Consider the following 18,803-nt stretch of genomic DNA (forward strand, 5'->3'; position numbering starts at 1 on the left):
GCATTTTAAGGTGGGGGGGGGGGAGAGGAAGGAAGCCATGGCAGGAGAAAGGGGGGGAAGGGTGCGGGTTGTGTGTGTTTTTAAGATGCTGCCCCAGAGACCTCATTCTCTTGCAGCCTTGAAATTGTATATTGGGAGGGGGGGGACTAGACCTGGGAGAGCAGAGTTCAAATCCCCACTTGGCCACGAAGAAGCTCACTAGGTGACCTTGCGCCGGCCGCAGCCTCCCTTAGCCTCGCCTACCTCACAGGGTTAAGGTAAAGGTTAAGGGACCCCTGACCATTAGGTCCAGTCGTGGCCAACTCTGGGGTTGCGGCGCTCATCTCGCTTTATTGGCTGAGGGAGCCGGTGTACAGCTTCCGGGTCATGTGGCCAGCAGGACTAAGCCGCTTCTGGTGAACCAGAGCAGCACACGGAAATGCCGTTTACCTTCCCGCTGGAGGGGTACCTATTCATCTACTTGCACTTTGACATGCTTTCAAACTGTTAGGTTGGCAGGAGCAGGGACTGAGCAACGGGAGCTCACCCTATCGCGGGGATTCGAACTGCCGACCTTCTGATCAGCAAGTCCTAGGCTCTGTGGTTTAACCCACAGCAGGGCTAAATGAGGAGCAGGAGAGCCACATACGCCACCTTGTGCTGCTTGGAGAAAAAGTGTGGATAGAAATGCACAACATGGAGGCAACAGCGCTCTGCGCATGCTCAGAAGGAGCCCATGCCAGACTTTCAGAAGCAGTTCCAAACCACTGGAGATCTTCTTCCATGCCCATCTCTGCAACCCCACCTCTGTCACACAGAAAAAGTACCCTTCCTTTTCCATGCCCTATCTCTCTACCCCCCCCCTGCCCCATATTTCTCTCCCCACAGTTCCCTGCGCCTCATTTCTCAGATGACTACGCCCCCTCCATTTCTCCCCACCGGCCTTCACTCTTGTCTTTTTGGTATCCTCACCTGTGAGCCCCCCTGGTCTGTGACCCCAATTTGGAACTTTAGGACTCCCTGCCCTGGGAGATTCCACCGACTCTTCCTTAGATAGTACCTCGCAGCCACACAAAATAAATTTTCAGCAAGCTCTTCCCGCCCGTCTTTTGGTTGATTTAACCTGCTTTGCTTCCTGTTTAGATTTTTCTTTTTTTCTTTTTTTGTTCATCTATCTGTTGCTTCATTTTAAATTTGTTTTAGATTGTGTGTGGGTGGCTTTTTTTTTGTTTTACTCTATGCTTTTAGCTGCCTCGGGTGGTTCCATTTTTGGAACTGGAAAGGCAAGGTATCGGTGATCTTCTAAATAAAACAGGCAATCTCACCCACCCAGATTTCAAACCCTCCCCCACTTCTAAACGAAAGAAGGAAAGAAGGAAAGAAGGAAAGAAGGAGAGAAGGAAAGAAGGAAGAAAGAAAGAAAGAAAGAAAGAAAGAAAGAAAGAAAGAAAGAAAGAAAGAGAGGGAGGGAGGGAGGGAGGGAGGAAGAACACCATGTGAGTTTTACTGAAATTGTCCAGGAGGCTTACTAGCATCTGATCCAGATATTACAATCAATTCAGACGCTTTACAGAGATAATAAAAACTTATCCATTAAACTTAAAAGCCCACGTCTTTCTGAAATGGAGAGGTGTTAACGCTGACTAGGATACACGCACGTCTTTTGAGTTTAAATAATTATGGGCGCACGCAGAAATTAATTATTAATATTGTCTGGGCGCCTTCGCCGTTTCCATCGCCTGGGAAAAAACTTCCCTGCTAAGTCAGGTTTAACGGCCCTACCGTTGGGGAGATGGAGGCATCTGCCTCGGGCGGCAGATGCTGGGAGGTGAAGTGCAGGAGTGTGGGGTTAGACAGCAGAACTGTTTGTGTCACCCGCCCTGGCCTTGGGTGCACGGTGGGTGCTTCCCCATTGTCAACGATGCGATCAGATTCAATTGCCAGCCTAGCAGCCTTATGGAAATGGACTTGGCAGGGGTTGCCATGCTGCCCTTTGCCCCTGGGAGCAAAATGACCCGAGTTGGTCCAGGCCAGGCCTCAGCCAAATGAGGCACCCATTGAGCACCCACTTTCTGTTATCCCACAAACTTCCAGATCCCAGAGAAGGAGAGAGAAAACTCAGGAGCAGGAGAGAAAAAGGTCTTGCCTAATTTATGCTCTTGACAGCAGTTAATTTCAGTGTGTGACCCTCACTGCACTCTGACGGTTATTGGCTACCATAAAAAAGCAAGGGGGCGGGCGGGAGAGACAGAGAGTCTGCGCCTGGGCGCAAGGGCCCTCTGAACAATGAATGCTTCACCCTCAATGAGAATAACACAGGGACTGCAGCTTGAGGAAAGGGCCACAGTTCACACAAAAGGACTCGTTTTCAACCCTTGGCATGCCAGGGCAGGGCCAGGAGAGACTCAGGTCAAAACCCTGGAATCACAGAATCACAGAAGTTGAAGGGGCGCGAAGGGTCATCTAGTCCAACCCGCAGGCACTGCCGGTCAGTGTTGACAATACTGGACCACTGGCCCAACAGCTTGTTAGGTTCCTATATTCTTCAAATATCTCAAGGGTTGTCACATGGAAGACAAAGGAAGCTTGTTTTCTCCCGCTCTGGAGGCTGGGAGCCAAACCAGCGGATTCAAATGAGAAAGGAGATTCCGAATAAACACCAGGAATAACTTTCTGATGGCAAAACCTGCTCAACAGTGGAACAGACTCCCTCGGAAGGTGTGGACTCTCCTTCTTTTGTAAGCAAGGTTGAAACATCGGTCATGGATGCTGTAGTTGAGATTCTTGCATTGCAAGGGGTTCAGCACCCAGTATTTTTAACACCCAGACAACACTCCAACACACTCAGCACGTTAACTGTGGTCCCAGAAGGTCCTTCTCTCATGATTCCACCATTGCAACTTTTCTAACATTCACACAAACGAACACATTCAAACGAAGGTACAGTCCTCAATGTTTTCCTTCATGCTTCCAGGTCTCCACATTGCTATTTTAAACAGCACACTTTATGAGGAAATAATTACAGGAACAGTTGCAATAATAATAATAATAATAATAATAATAATAATTCTCCTCCAAAGAAGGAGTTGGGTTGCCGGCAGCACTGATGCTGGCCAATAGGCGCCTTCCACAGTTGGCGTCTACCCCCACTTCAAAATGGAACTTTCTGGGGGAAAACCTGCCGGAACCACTTTGCAAAGTTCGCAAGACACTTTTGCATCAAATTCGTTCCAAGGCACTTTGAATCCTTCAAAACATTACTCATCTTGGTTTTCCCAGTGTGGTGTAGTGGTTAAGATTGTCGGACGAGGATGTGAGAGCCCAGTGTTCAAATCCCCACTCGGGCCATGAACATCACTGGGTGACCTTGGGCTGGTCCCTGCCTCTTAACCTAACCCAGTTCATGGGGTTGTTGTGGGGATTAAATGAGGATAACCATGTACAAAACACCCTCAGCATCGTGGAGGAAAGGTGAGAGATAGACTCAATAAACAGAGCTGCAGAGTTGGAAGGGACCTGGAGGGTCACCTAGCCCAACGCTGCTTCAATGCAGGAAATTAATCACAAATAAACAATGCAAGCTCTCGCCTGCACGCAGGGCTGCAGCTGAGTAAATCCCAGCTAAGAAAAGGAAAGGAAGAGGGACGCTGTTCCAGGAATGCCGCTCCACGCCACTCCCCACTGTCTCCTGCTCCCCTTGGTTTAATTACCACTAATGTAAACTGTGCTCCATAAAAACGGCTGGCACTCGGCCCTGAGAAGCAGAGCCGGACAAGTACCATAAATTCACTGCAAAGAGCAGAATGCAGTCTGGGCTCTCTGCTTTCTCTCTCTCTCTCTCACCCCCCCCCAGTCCCCGCCTCCTCCCCCCCCCCCCCCCCGGCAATCCTTCCCTTTTCCCCTTCTTGGCTAAAAACGGTATTTGCTCAAGGGCAAAAGCTTTTTAAACAGGATCATAAATGCTTATTACACGGGCGATGTGCTCGGCTTGATGGGATTAGCTAGGGGGAGAAATTGATCACCAGGCCCTACGCTCCCCCCACCAAGAAAGAGAGAGAGAGAGAGGAGGGACCACTGGAGGCAGGGAAGGGGGGGGGGGGAGAGAGGTGATTTCCCTGAGCTGCTCACCAGCGGGTGGACTGGCTTTTCTGCAAGCAAGGAGAGGGAGAGAAAGACAGGGGGGGGGGTACCTCCTCCCCATCCATCTACCCGCGCCCCCCCCCAATCCCCGCCAGCAGTATTTCAGACAGCCCCAGGCAGGCGCACTCGCCTTGCAACATGCAACAAGCATTTTACCCGCCCGGAAGACCCATATGAAGGGTGCGGGGGGGGGGGGGTCAAGGGGAAGGCAGAGTTGCAGGAGCAGAGGAAGAAGCCGTATGGAGAGTCCAAGAGGAGGCTGAGAGGTGCTCTGTGCACCACAATTTAAGGAGGATGTTGAGAAGCTGGAAAGAGTGCAGAGGAGGGGGGCCAAGATGACCGAGGGGCTGGAAACCACGCCTTATGAGGAACCATTGAAGGAACGGGGGGGGGGGGTGTTTATCCTGGGAAAGATCTGCATAAGGAGTCTGAGACTCTCTTCGACCCCAGAAAACTAGCAACTGTCAGAAGAAGCAACAGAGCCTTTGCACCATGGTGCTGTTTTCCAAAAGGGCTGCCCTTCCCATATGAACTGACTGCTTGTGTCATAGAACTTCCTTCCCAGGTGAAGGTAAAGGGACCCCTGACAGTTAGGTCCAGTCGTGGCCGACTCTGGGGTTGCGGCGCTCATCTCACTTTATTGGCCGAGGGAGCCGGCGTACATCTTCCAGGTCATGTGGCCAGCAGGACTAAGCCGCTTCTGGCGAACCAGAGCAGCGCATGGAAACGCCATTTACCTTCCCGCCGGAGTGGTGCCTATTTATCTACTTGCATTTTGAAGTGCTTTCAAACTGCTAGGTTGGCAGGAGCAGGGACCGAGCAACGGGAGCTCACCCCGTTGCGGGGATTCGAACCACCAACCTTCTGATCGGCAAGTCCTAGGCTCTGTGGTTTAACCCACAGTGCCACCCGTGTCCCTCCCAGATCTCTCTAGTGCCCAGCAAAACGCCACACCTCCAGGACAAACCTCCCGGTTTAAGAAGGCTTTTTGCACATGCAAACAATGGTAATTCTGTTTAGAACTCCAGTTATTTTATTGGCTAGTGCATAGGTTTGGTTTTACGACTGTGTTTAACGTTTGCACACGATTGCTATAGTAGGTCTCTGCCTTGATTTGTAGGCTGCTGGGAGAGCCCGTGAGCTGAGAAAGGAGGAACAGAATTTTCTATATATCCCCCTCTCTTTCCTCCAAATGCCTTTCTCAAAACTGTTGCTCTACGAAGCAACTATGGCGAATCTCAGGCTTAGGGTCTGAATGTGGCCCTCGATGAGCCTCTACCTGGCCCTCGGGACACTCCCCTGGCTGCACCCCTAACTACCTCTGCTTCACATTCCCCCTTGAATGTTGACAGTCCTTGCCAGGTAGAGGACAGTGAGGTACGGTTTGTTTGTGAAGTAACTAGGTAAAATTTACATATGCTGTCCCGCCCACTTTTGTCTCTGGCCCCACCCACCACTGACATGTGACATCATGTGACATCCCCCACAAAAAAAACAACCCAGAAGGAAGCATGAAAGAAGCTCCCCACCCCGACTCAAGCAGCTAGTCCTCACACTTCACAGACTTGTCCACCAGATTCTCACTCGCCCTCAGCCTACGGGGCTCATAGTTGGTTTTCACACAAGGTGAATGTAATAATATAATAATAATTTATTATTTGTACCCTGCCCATCAGACTGGGTTACCCCAGCCACTCTGGGAGGCTTCCAACATATATAAAAAACATAATAAAACACAAACATTAAAGTTTCCTCGTACATGGCTGCTTCCAGAGGCCTTCTAAAAGTCAAATCGTTGTTTATCTGTTTGACATCTGATGGGAGGGCATTCCAGAAAGTAGGTGCCACCACCAAAAAGGCCCTCTGCCTGGTTCCTGGTAACCTCACTTCTCTCAGTGAGGGAACCACCAAATGGCAGTTGGCACTGGACCTCATTGTCTGGGCTGAGCGATTGCGGTGGAGACTCGCTTTCAGGTATACAGTGGTACCTCGGGTTACAGACGCTTCAGGTTACAGACACTTCAGGTTACAGACTCTGCTAACCCAGAAACAGTATCTTGGGTTAAGAACTTTGCTTCAGGATGAGAACAGAAATCGTGCTCCAGTGGTGTGGTGGCAGCGGAAGGCCCCATTAGCTAAATTGGTACCTCAGGTTAAGAACAGTCTCAGGTTAAGAACGGACCTCCAGAACGAATTAAGTTCTTAACCTGAGGCACCACTGTACTGGGCCAAAGCTGTTTAGGGCTTTAAAGGTCAGCACCAACATTTTGAATTGTGCTCAGAAATGGACTGGGAGCCAATGTAGGCCTTTCAGGACTGGTGTAATATGATCCCGGTGCAACCCCGAACTCCTACACGCAAGAGCCCCACATACCTGAAGTTCGGGGCAGACGCCCATTCGAGTGCGAGGCAGGCCAAATCCACAGTGGCATAGACCAGCAGGAAGAAGATGGTGACCACAGCGGCAATAGTGTTCAGCTTGCCAGAAAAGAGAACGAGCTGCAAGTGATGGAGAACAGAGAGGCGGTGAGAGACAGGCGACGGAAGACTACAGACTACAACAGCGCAGGTAAAATACAGGTGATGGAGGTCTTTGCTTACTTAAAATCTTTATGTACACCAGGTTCAATAATGGTTTGCAGAAGTGGCTCCCAAATTGGGTGGGATTTCCCCCCTGGGCTGGGTGGGATTTCGGGGGGGAGGCAAGGGGGTTGCAGGGAGCTGCAAATGGTTATTAGACTCTGAATCAAGTTCATCCATTTTGTTGAATTAATTAAACCAAACAGTTTTAATTGGATTCTGAATGAATGTGCAATTAATTGCTACTGTTTTATTGGGTTATTATCTTCCTTAGTGGGTCATGCAGGCTGCTATTCTGCTATTTTTATAGGGAAGGGGGCGCTGAGTTTGTGGAATCGAGGGGTAGTTGGCTCAGAAAAGTTTGGGAGCCACTGTTCTGCCGGAGTATTCTGCAATAATTATTATTAAGGAAGGAACATTAGGAAGAACGTTCGGATGGTAAAAGCTGTTTGACAGTGGAACAGACTCCCTCTCCTTCCTTGGGGGTTTTCAAGTAGATGTAGGATGGTCATCGGTCATGTATGATCTAGCTGAGATTCCTGCATTGAAGGGGTTGAGATAGATGACCCTTGCGGGTCCCTCCCAACTCTACAGTTCTATGATTCAATAGTTAAGACACTGGACACAAAAGCAGCTTACTTGGGAAACAATTCAGCAGCCAAAACCTTCTCCCTCTCATCAAGTTGCTCTACAAAGAGCCGCACAAAATATTTCATAGCATTTATTTTACCCCTTGCATTTCTTCCAATAATGAACAGGTGTGTCTGCGTGCATCTCAATTCTGAACAGCATCCTTTCTGCCCTTATTTTGGCATTATTATTTTTTAACAACATTATTTTTAAAAACCCATTATCTGCATGAAAATCCACATTTAAACACGCATTTTGTTTCATTCCTCTGCTTGGTCCAGGAACCCTCATGACCGCTGCAGGTGTTGGCTCCACTGCAGACTTCTGGATTATTATTATTATTATTTATATATTGCCCTATACCTGGGAGTCTCAGGGCAGTTCACATAATAAAATCAAGATATAAAACCACAAAATACCTAATCAAAATTAAAACAGCAACCCAGTACCCCCCCCAAAAAAAAACATTTTAAAAGGGCATGGCTTGTAAATCGGATCAAGCAATTGCCTGGTTAAAGAGGAACGTTTTTGCCTGGCGCCTAAAGGTGTATAATGAAGGTGCCAGGCGAACTTCCCTGGGGAGAGCGTTCCACAGACTGGGGAGCTTCGGGTTCCTTTTGCTGAAGCCGGGAGAGCAAGACTTTCCTGGCTTCAGCAGAGAGGGAGAGCTGCGCAGTGTCCCTTCAGCCAAGCGGGAGGAGAAATGGAAGGGGCTCCGTTTCTCCTGCCGTTTCGCTGAAGGGGCGCTGAGCAGAGAGGGGAATAATTTTTTTTCTTGTTCTCCCCCTCTAAAACAAGGTGCGTCCTATGGTTATGTGCGTCCTATAGAGCGAAAAATACGGTATGTCTGGCAAAGGGCATGGCCAGGCAGTTCTGGAGAGCCACTGCAAGTCAGTGTAGACAACACTGAGCAAAATGGACCAGGTGCCTGGCTCCTATGCAGGATATGGGAATGTGGATTTGACTCCGCACCCCCCAATGGTGTGGGATCCAAAGCAGCTCAGCTCAGGAGGGCCGTTCACAGAGCCTCTTTTAAACAGTCCTGGGGGGAACATCAGGAAAACTGCTGCAGGATCTTCCAGCAGCGATTTAGCACTGAGCTACAGCTGGTGAAGAGCAGAGTGCCCTATGGGGGGGGGGTGTAGAGGACAAAAGCCCTTCCAGCAGAGCTCAAGGAGGAAAGAGGCAGAGTGAGCTGGCAGTGCAAATGTACCCTTAGTCATACTAGAGGAGGCTGCTGGAGCATCAGGATGCTGGGACACACACACAGAGAGAGAACACCTTGGTAACTGGCTGCGATATTGCTCACTATATCTGTGAGCATGAAGAAGTTCCCGGAACAGAACAATGGGGAGGGGGGGTTGGATGAGCAAGCACTTGAGGTTGAAGGCGCCTTTGTGCAATGCATCTGATCGCTTTGCAAATAAACAGGGAGGGCACCGGTGGAGGTAAGCAGGCACAAGGCAAGAGATTCCCCTAGAGCAGCCTTTCTCAACCTGTGGGTCCCCAGATGCTGTTGAACTACAACTCCCATCACCCCTAGCTGGAAAGGCCAGAGCTCAGGGATGATGGGAGTTGTAGTCCAACAACATCTGGGGACCCACAAGTTGAGAACCGCTGCCCTAGAGAGAGCAACAAGGAGCAGCTCCCATCAGGCTCCTTTCCCTTGACTGGCATCAGCAGGCTGCAGCAGTGGGAAATATGGGGGAAGTGGGGTAGGTTTGTGGGTATGGCAGAAGGAGACAGGATCTGCCCATGCGATGCCCACCTGGTGGAAACTGTAGCTCACCTGGCCCTTAAATGTAAAAGGTATGATGATCTCCGCCAACAATTTCCAGACCATCTATGTATTCCAACATGGAAACCAGAGACAGAGGTTATACGCTTCTTATTACAAGGGAGAGACCAGGAGCTCACCAAGACAGTAGCTAAGTTCCTCTATTTGATTTTTTTGTCACCGAAGTATGCTGCAGGATCCTGCCCTTGCTGGAAACCCACAGAGATGAAACAGATTGTTCACCTCTTCTTCCCTTTGGCAAATGACTGTACTGTTGAAATGGCGACGAGATTAAGGTAAAGGTAAAGGTACCCCTGCCCGTACGGGCCAGTCTTGACAGACTCTAGGGTTGTGCACTCATCTCACTCTAGAGGCCGGGAGCCAGCGCTGTCCGCAGACACTTCTGGGTCACGTGGCCAGCGTGACATCGCTGCTCTGGCGAGCTAGAGCCGCACACGGAAACGCCGTTTACCTTCCCGCTAGTAAGCGGTCCCTATTTATCTACTTGCACTTAGGGGTGCTTTCGAACTGCTAGGTGGGCAGGAGCTGGGACCGAACGACAGGAGCTCACCCCGCCGCGGGGATTCGAACCGCCGACCATGCGATCAGCAAGTCCTAGGCGCTGAGGTTTTACCCACAGCGCCACCCACGTCGACACAGCGCCACCCACGCGACAAGATTGCACTGGCCTATTTGTTCTGTTTGTATTATGTGATGCCAATAAAGGTTACTTGACTAAAAAAATATATGGGGAAAGTGGGGCTCATTTCCTCATGTCCCCGAACTGCTTCCATTACAGCCACTGATTATGTGAACTACTCTTTAATATTAACAATCGGTGCCTGGGTTCGTGTGATGGCCTGGGATTTGGACTCAGATGCTGAACCTGAGGGATCTCAGCCTGCACAGGATTCCCCGCCTCCAGAACCAGCTGAGCCGGGGCTGGGGCTTGAGCCTGAAGGGTCCTCACCTGTGCTGGATCCTCAGGTGCAGGCACCAGCTGAGTCTGCTCTGGCTCCTGAGGTGATGGAGGACCCATTGCCTGCAGGTGCTCCACTCTCAGCCCCGTCAGGGGAAGCTGAGGTTGCCTCTGGGTCCGGTAACCCTCCAGCCTCTCCTGAGCTGCAGAGGCTCAGGGCAGAGAGGCGGAGGGAACTAAGTTCCCGCAGGAGGAGTGCTTGCCTCCAGGCCAGGAGAGGCAAGTCACCTGAGGATCGGGGCCGCCCTATGCCTCGGGGCAGATAAAAGCCGGCCAGCCCCGGTCCCAAGTTGCGGGAGCAACATTGTTGGTTGCTAGTTCCTGCCTGAACCCTGTCCTGCTTTTCTGCCTGAGCTCCTGACCTGCCCTGGCTCCCTGCTTGCATGCCTGTTCCTGACTTCACCCGGCTCCCTGCCTTGCACCCAGCTTCAGCTACTACGGACTGCCTCCACCTTTGACCACGGACCGAACTTGGACCTCGCCTCTCGGGTAACCCACAGTACCAGCACAGTTTGCTTTTTCCCTCTTGCCTCGCTGATGTGGTCCGAAGGAAAGCAGAGCAATGTGTTTGGCACCAGCTTGGCTGCAGGAGTTGCTAGAAGGAGACCTTCCCCTCCAACAGGATACCAGCTAGAAAGTGTTCCATTTACCAGCCCACAACTCAGACGGCAGCTGCTCAGAAAGGTCCCAGGGAGCTCCTGCCAGGATATTTTGAGTTAGACTCAGTGCTAAGAGAAACAGCTGTAATATCAGCTGTGGAGCATCCCTAGGGTCAATTTCTGGCAGCTTCTGGGAGTGTCCTCTGCTCTAAAACCCTGGAAAGCCGCTGCCGGTCAGTGCAGGTAGCACTGAGCTGGCTAGGACAGAGGTCTGACTGCATCAGGCAGCTCCCATGTCCTCACAAATCAGTTCTCATCCCTAAAAGCCTCTCCCCAGCCTTGCTAGACAAGATGCTTTCAACCGGGGATGCCAGGGATTGCGCGTGTGCCCTCCCCACTAAGAGGTGCCCCCCTCCCTGCTGCCCTGGATCCCCACAACCCCCCTCTCGCTGGCAAGGAGTGCAGCCGACCTGCCATCATTGCTTGGCGGGGGGCGGGGGGGGGGGCAGGGAAGAGGCTGAGATTATGCAGACCATCTAAGCAATTGGGGATTTTCAGCTGGTTGCGAGTTAATAGTGTGCACCGAGTGGAGATCGTGCCTGGCCGCTGTAATGGGGCCTCCCCCTCCCGCCCCCCTCCCCTGGCACTTGCCTTTGATTTATAATTCATTTAGCTGCTCATCAAGGTAAAAGAGCCACTGCTGAAAAGTAGCGTGCCCCGGCCCTGAGTGGGGCGGGGGGGGGACATTGTGTGACTGCAGGGGGAGGGGGACCACAGGGGAAGGGGTGGTCCGGACAAGGCTAGGCCAGGGACACTATCACTGCCTGTTAGGGGGACCTCGAAGAGATCAAGGCTGTTGTATCACAGCTCCAAGAAAGGCCAAATAGAAACAGTCTTTTTTCAAGCTTGGGGGGGGGGGTGCTTAAGAAAAAACTGGATGCTAGATCAGGCCAAAGAACTAGCTCATGGGCCCGGGGGCTGGATACGGCCCAATTGCCTTCTAAATCCGGCCCGCAGACGGTCCAGGAATCAGCGTGTTTTTACATGAGTAAAATGTGTCTTTTTATTTAAAATGCATCTCTGGGTTATTTGTGGGGCATAGGAACCCCTTCATATATTTTTTTCAATATATAGTCTGGCTCCCCACAAGGTCTGAGGGACAGTGGACCAGCCCCCTGCTGAAAAAGTTTGCTGACCCCTGAGAGGTGATAGGATATCAGAAGACCTGTCACATGGAAGGCGGAGAAAGCTTGTTTTCTGCTGCTCTAGAGGACCTGAACCAAAAGATTCAAATGACAAGGAGGGAGATTCTGAGTAAACATTGGGGAGAATATTCTGACAGTTAAGAGATAGCAGATTCTCTCTTTCCTAAAATCGAAAAGATGACCTGAGGGTCATCTAGAATCATAGAGTAGGAAGAGACCACAAGGGCCATCGAGTCCAACCCCCTGCCAAGCAGGAAACACCATCAGAGCACTCCTGACATATGGTTGTCAAGCCTCTGCTTAAAGACCTCCAAAGAAGGAGACTCCACCACACTCCTTGGCAGCAAATTCCACTGTCAAACAGCTCTTACTGTCAGGAAGTTCTTCCTAATGTTTAGGTGGAATCTTCTTTCTTGTAGTTTGGATCCATTGCTCCGTGTCCGCTTCTCTGGAGCAGCAGAAAACAACCTTTCTCCCTCCTCTATGTGACATCCTTTTATATATTTGAACATGGCTATCATATCACCCCTTAACCTCCTCTTCTCCAGGCTAAACATGCCCAGCTCCCTTAGCTGTTCCTCATAAGGCATCGTTTCCAGGCCTTTGACCATTTTGGTTGCCCTCCTCTGGACACGTTCCAGTTTGTCAGTGTCCTTCTTGAACTGTGGTGCCCAGAACTGGACACAGTACTCCAGGTGAGGTCTGACCAGAGCAGAATACAGTGGCACTATTACTTTCCTTGATCTAGATGCTATACTCCTATTGATGCAGCCGAGAACTGCATTGGCTTTTTTAGCTGCCGCGTCACACTGTTGGCTCATGTCAAGTTTGTGGTCAACCAAGACTCCTAGATCCTTTTCACATGTACTGCTCTCAAGCCAGGTGTCACCCATCTTGTATTTGTGCCTCTCATTTATTTTGCTCAAGTGCAATACTTTACATTTCTCCCTGTTAAAGTTCATCCTGTTTGTTTTGGCCCAGTTCTCTAATCTGCCAAGGTTGTTTTGAAGTGTGATCCTGTCCTCTGGGGTGTTAGCCACCCCTCCCAGTTTGGTGTCATCTGCAAATTTGATCAGGATGCCCTTGAGTCCATCCTCCATCATCCTCATCTAATCTAACACCCTGCAAGGCAGGAATCTTCTTGCCCAACCCAGGACTTGAACCCACAGCCCTGAGATTAAGAGATTTGTGCTGTACCAACTGAGCCATCCCAGCGGTTTGGCTTGATTGGCCATGACAATTTACACCTCCCCTCTTCAGTCCTGGCACTAAAGATCCCACATCAACTCCCTGGCTTCTCCAGGGAAAAGGGTCTTGGGAAGCAGGGAATGATGGGAGTTGTAGTCCAAAATGTTTGGAAGGCCAAAAACAGACTCCCAGGATGATCTTGATCCAGTTGCCCTCTCCCCTTTCTGCCTAACCTACCTCACAGGGTTATTGTGAATATAAAAAGGGAGACAATGGCTGTCACCCTCAGCTCATTGGAGCGTCACATAAAAACTGCTAATCCTAACAGCAATGATGAATAAACCAATATATTGTTCCCTCCCAAGATAGGGTTGGCTGTCAGCTCGCTCCCTTTTAAAGCTTTTGTTCATACCTTTTTAAAATACATATATATATATATCACCCAGTTGTTTGTCTTCTCTCCTAGCTGATTACGTTGGTGGTGGGTTTTTTAAAACTGTTTTCAGTTTTATTGTCTTTTTAATTGCACGGTCTTTTTGTGTTTTCATGCAAGTGTGTACAGCTCTTTAGGACTGAAACAGAGCATATAAACGCTTTCATACAACAAAGTAGAGGCAGGGAACTTGAAGTGTTGGAAAAGGTCCAGGAAAGGGCAGCCAGAATGATCACGGGGACAGAGAGGCACCCCCAGTGAGGAAAGGTTGCAGCATTTGGGACTTCTTAGTTTAGAGAAAAGGCAAATAACTTCCGAGCACAATTCACAGTGTTAGTGCTGACTTTTAAAGCCCTAAATGGCCTCTGTCCTGTATACCTGAAGGAGCGTCTCCACCCCCATTGTTCTGACCGGACACTGAGGTCCAGCGCCGAGGGCCTTCTGGCAGTTCCCTTGCTGCGAGAAGCCAAGTTACAAGGAACCAGGCAAAGGGCCTTCTCGGTGGTGGCGCCCGCCCTGTGGAACGCCCTCCCACCAGATGTCAAAGAAATAAACAACTAACAGACTTTTAGAAGACATCTGAAGGCAGCCCTGTTTAGGGAAGCTTTTAATGTTTAATAGGTTATTATATTTTAATATTCTGTTGGAAGCCGCCCAGAGTGGGTGGGGAAACCCAGTCAGATGGGTGGGGTATAAATAATAAATTGTTGTTGTTGTTGTTGTTATAGGAGTTTATAAAATTATGAATGGTATGGGGAAAGAGGATTGAGGAAATGCACAGTTGAACTACGGAACTTGCTCACAACGCAGGAAGCAGTGATAGCGACCAACTAAAGGTAAAGGTAAAGGTACCCCTGCCCATACGGGCCAGTCTTGACAGACTCTAGGGTTGTGTGCCCATCTCACTCAAAGAGGCTGAGGGCCAGCGCTGTCCGAAGACACTTCCGGGTCACGTGGCCAGCGTGACATCGCTGCTCTGGCGAGCCAGAGCCGCACACGGAAACGCCGTTTACCTTCCCGCTAGTAAGCGGTCCCTATTTATCTACTTGCACCCGAGAGTGCTTTCGAACTGCTAGGTTGGCAGGCACTGGGACCGAACAATGGGAGGGCACCCCACCGCGGGGATTCGAACCGCCGACCTCTTGATCGGCAAGCCCTAGGCACTGAGGCTTTAACCCACAGCGCCACCCGCGTCCCAGCGACCAACTAGGATGGCTTTAAAAAAGGACTGGGCAAATTCATGGAGTCCCACTCGCTTCTGCCTTGCTCAGAATCAAGCTGGAATCCTGTGTCCAGTTCTGGGCACCTCCGTTTCAGAAGGATGTTGACAAGCTGGAAGGTGTGCAGAGGAGGGCAACCAAGATGATCAAGGGCCTGGAAACCAAGCCTGATGAGGAATGGTTGAAGGAGTTGGGCATGTTTAGCCTGGGAGATAGGAGACTGAGAGGAGATATGAGAGCCATCTTCAAATATCTCAAGAGTTGTCCAAGGAGGATGGAGCAAGCTTGCTTTCCACTCCAGACCCAAACCAACAGATTCAAGTGACAATAAAGGAGATTCCGACTAAACAACAGGAATAACTTTCTGGTGCTAAGAGCTGTTTGACAGAGGAACGGTCTCCCTCGGGAGATGGTGGACTCTCCTTCCTTGGAGGTTTTTAAGCAGAGATGGATGGCCATCTGCCATGGATGCTTAAGTTGAGGTTCCTGCAATGCAGGGGAGTTGGACTAGATGACGCTTCAAAACCTTCCAATTCCATGATTCTATGACAAGACAGTGTCCTTGCTCTCCCACCCAATTACGGGCATGCAGGAAACAAGAGCCTGGTACTCAGGTGCCCAAAACGGCCTCTTCTGTGGGAAGATGCCCTACCTGGAATCAACCAATGCTGTGCTGTGCCACTGATCCCAGGTAGGGTGCAGGTAAAGGTAAAGGTAAAGGTACCCCTGCCTGTACGGGCCACTCTTGACAGACTCTAGGGTTGTGCGCCCATCTCACTCAAGAGGCCGGGGGCCAGCGCTGTCCGCAGACACTTCCGGGTCACGTGGCCAGCGTGACATCGCTGCTCTGGCGAGCCAGAGCCGCACACGGACACGCCGTTTACCTTCCCGCTAGTAAGCGGTCCCTATTTATCTACTTGCACCCGGGAGTGCTTTCGAACTGCTAGGTTGGCAGGCGCTGGGACTGAACAACGGGAGCGCACCCCGCCGCGGGGATTCGAACCGCCGACCTTTCGATCGGCAAGCCCTAGGCGCTGAGGCTTTTACCCACAGCGCCACCTGGGTGCAGGAACAGCACCAAACATGTGGGGGAAAGATTAAGAAACAGGGCCTCAAAACGTATGTTCTGGTTTCAAAAAATGGGACCTGGGCCTTGCAGACTCCTGAGTTGACGGTCATTGCTATCCTCTAGCTCGAAGAAATCCAAGCACCATTCAAGCTCCAAGCCATGTAGCAAGCGCTGCCTCTCCCCCCCCCCCAAAAAACCCCTCAAGTCTTTTGCACAGCGAGCGATGCCGCATCTGTCGCCAGCCATTGAATCTGATCCATGGTGACTTCAATTGGGCTTGAAGCACCTAATGGCTCCCTCCCCTTTTGTGAGTGCACCGCAATGTTCTTTTCCGGCTAATGGGGCAATTTTTTTTGCATTACATGTATTTGTCCAATTTGGCGGAGCAGCGCACGCCTGTGCGGCCGAGGGAGCCGGGGGGGGGGGAGAGAGATAGACGGCAGCTCCGGCAGATTAAGCTGATGGGAGTCTCGGGGGGGGGGGAGGCATCGCTGCAATCCTCCTCTCGGAGGCGGAGAGGGGGCATCTCGCTTTGATAGGTTTGCATGCGGCCTCGGACCAATTGTTTAATGCACCCGGGACAATTCCGAGGAGCCCTGATAGGGATCTCATGTCCGGCATGCGCCAACTCACCCCGTTGCCTCCTTCCGCACCCCCTCCCTGGCCAAGCCCCCTTCCTCCCACCCCTCCCAGCTTCTCCCCCGGGCCTGCAACAGCTGCCCAAAGCTTGCCATGTTCCGGGGCACAGGTGGCATAGGGCCTACAGCAGCCTCCCCCAAGCTGGCGCCCTCTGACGTGGCCAGGATCTGGAGCTGCGAGGCAAGACTTGGAGAAGAGGCGTAGCTCAGCGGTAAGACGTCTGGCTTGCTGTAGGGGGCGCAGGTGGCGCTGTGGGTTAAACCACAGAGCCTAGGACTTGCCGATCAGAAGGTCGGCAGTTTGAATCCCCGTGACGGGGTGAGCTCCCGTTGCTCGGACCCTGCTCCTGCCCACCTAGCAGGTTGAAAGTACGTCAAAGTGCAAGTAGATAAATAGGTACCGCTCCAGCAGGAAGGTAAATGGCGTTTCCATGCACTGCTCTGGTTCGCCAGAAGCGGCTTAGTCATGCTGACCACATGACCCGGAAGCTGTACGCCGGCTCCTTCGGCCAATAAAGCGAGATGAGCGCCGCAACCCCAGAGTTGGCCACGACTGGACCTAATGGTCAGGGGTCCCTTTACCTTCACCTGATGGGAAAGGGATTCATTTCCTTCCCACCCCCCAGGGCTATCTTAGCAGCTCCCACCCTGCCCCTCCTGCTATTTGTTGCAACAGCTTCCAAAGTTTCTGGTCCTCATGCTGAATGCTCCGTGTGCCTCCTGTCACACCTTGAAGCACGGGATAGCCTCCTCAGCACACTCTGATTCATCAACATTGTTTCCTCGCCTCTCCTTCAAGACTTGCTCCTTTGCTGGGGTTCAGATCAAAAAGAGAAACAGTTCTGGGGCTCAAACTGCTCTTAACAGCAAGCCCAGCTGCCTAAACCTCAGTTGCGTTTGAGTGCACACTGGTTTTACGCAGCGATGGAGGAAATGCACTCTGCACGTTCTCCAGCGGCATTCTTCTTCCCGCATCTTAGAGCTGAGGCCTGTCCCACAAGCAATGCATCACCCCAGTAAGCCAGTCCCAGGCCAGCCTCGTCTGCGGCTCCAGGGACACCGGACTCGCTCCTTGCCCTTCCTCAGCTACGCATTTGCTCAGATCGGCATCTCCCGTCTCGCCCGTCTAATGCATTTATTCATCTGCACATTTAGAAAAAGAATCCTAACCAGCCTTTTGAACAAAGTGCCCCCCAAAGGCAGCTAATGACAACATAAAACAGATGCCGATAAGGAGGAAAGCCTAAGCATTATTTTACAGGAAAGGACACCGTCACCGTCTGAACCGTAACGAGAAATGATCGGCAGGAAACAACGAACTTCAACGTAAGATCCCAAGGCAAGCCCTCCTGTCTGGATCAGGCCAATGCCCTTAGAAGTTACCCGCTGCTTTGCAGGATATCTTTGGGAGAAGAAAAGGCTCGGGAGTAAATCCTACACAAATCCAGAGTGCAGTCCCTAAGGCAGTTGGATCGCACCCTCTGCACCTCCTTCCGGCAACTCCTGCCGCCATGCTGGTGCCAAACATCTTGCTCTGATTTCCTTTGGGTCCCCATCAGTGAGGCTGAGAGGGGGGGTCTTGCTGTCTGGGCAGCCCAGGACCCCCATACACACGGCCCAGGCTTGCGCCCAGGGAGGTCACTGCGGCATTGCTAACACAGCGGTTTGACTTCAATCCCAGAGGCACGCTCCGTTGTCTCTTGATACAAATAAAAGGTAAAGGTAAAGGTACCCCTGCCCGTACGGGCCAGTCTTGACAGACTCTAGGGTTGTGCGCCCATCTCACTGAAGAGGCCGGGGGCCAGAGCTGTCCGGAGACACTTCCGGGTCACGTGGCCAGCGTGACATCGCTGCTCTGGCGAGCCAAAGCCGCACACGGAAACGCCGTTTACCTTCCCGCTAGTAAGCGGTCCCTATTTATCTACTTGCACCCGGGAGTGCTTTCGAACTGCTAGGTTGGCAGGCGCTGGGACCGAACAACGGGAGCGCACCCCGCCGCGGGGATTTGAACCGCCGACCTTTCAATTGGCAAGCCCTAGGCGCTGAGGCTTTTACCCACAGCGCCACCCGCGTCCCCTCGATACAAATGGATGCCTACAAATTGCTCCTGTTTGGAATAGTACATGTGGAAAGGATCTCGGGGTCTTAGTGGACCACAAGCTCAACATGAGTCCACAGTGTGATGCAGCAACAAGAAAAGCTAATGCTATTCTTGGATGCATCAACAGAAGTATAGTGTCCAGATCAAGGGAACTACTAGGACAGTGGTACCTCAGGTTACATGCGCTTCAGATTACAGACTCCGCTAACCCAGAAATAGTGCTTCAGGTTAAGAACTTTGCTTCAGGATGAGAACAGAAATCGTG

At 51.3% G+C, this 18,803-nt stretch overlaps 1 protein-coding gene across 2 annotated transcripts in view; it reads right to left on the bottom strand.

Annotated features, from left to right (window-relative positions):
* The window catches only part of LOC310678285 (solute carrier family 12 member 9-like), a 101,876-nt gene that overhangs the window by 45,367 nt on the left and 37,706 nt on the right, over positions 1-18,803 (bottom strand). For both annotated transcript variants that reach the window (XM_083442040.1, XM_083442039.1), the window contains exon 9: positions 6,494-6,618. In XM_083442040.1, coding sequence (XP_083298166.1) covers positions 6,494-6,618 — 125 coding nt within the window. The remainder of the gene's footprint in view (positions 1-6,493; positions 6,619-18,803) is intronic.

Source organism: Podarcis tiliguerta (assembly GCF_965153285.1).
Source record: "Podarcis tiliguerta genome assembly, chromosome: 5".
Lineage (NCBI taxonomy): Eukaryota > Metazoa > Chordata > Lepidosauria > Squamata > Lacertidae > Podarcis > Podarcis tiliguerta.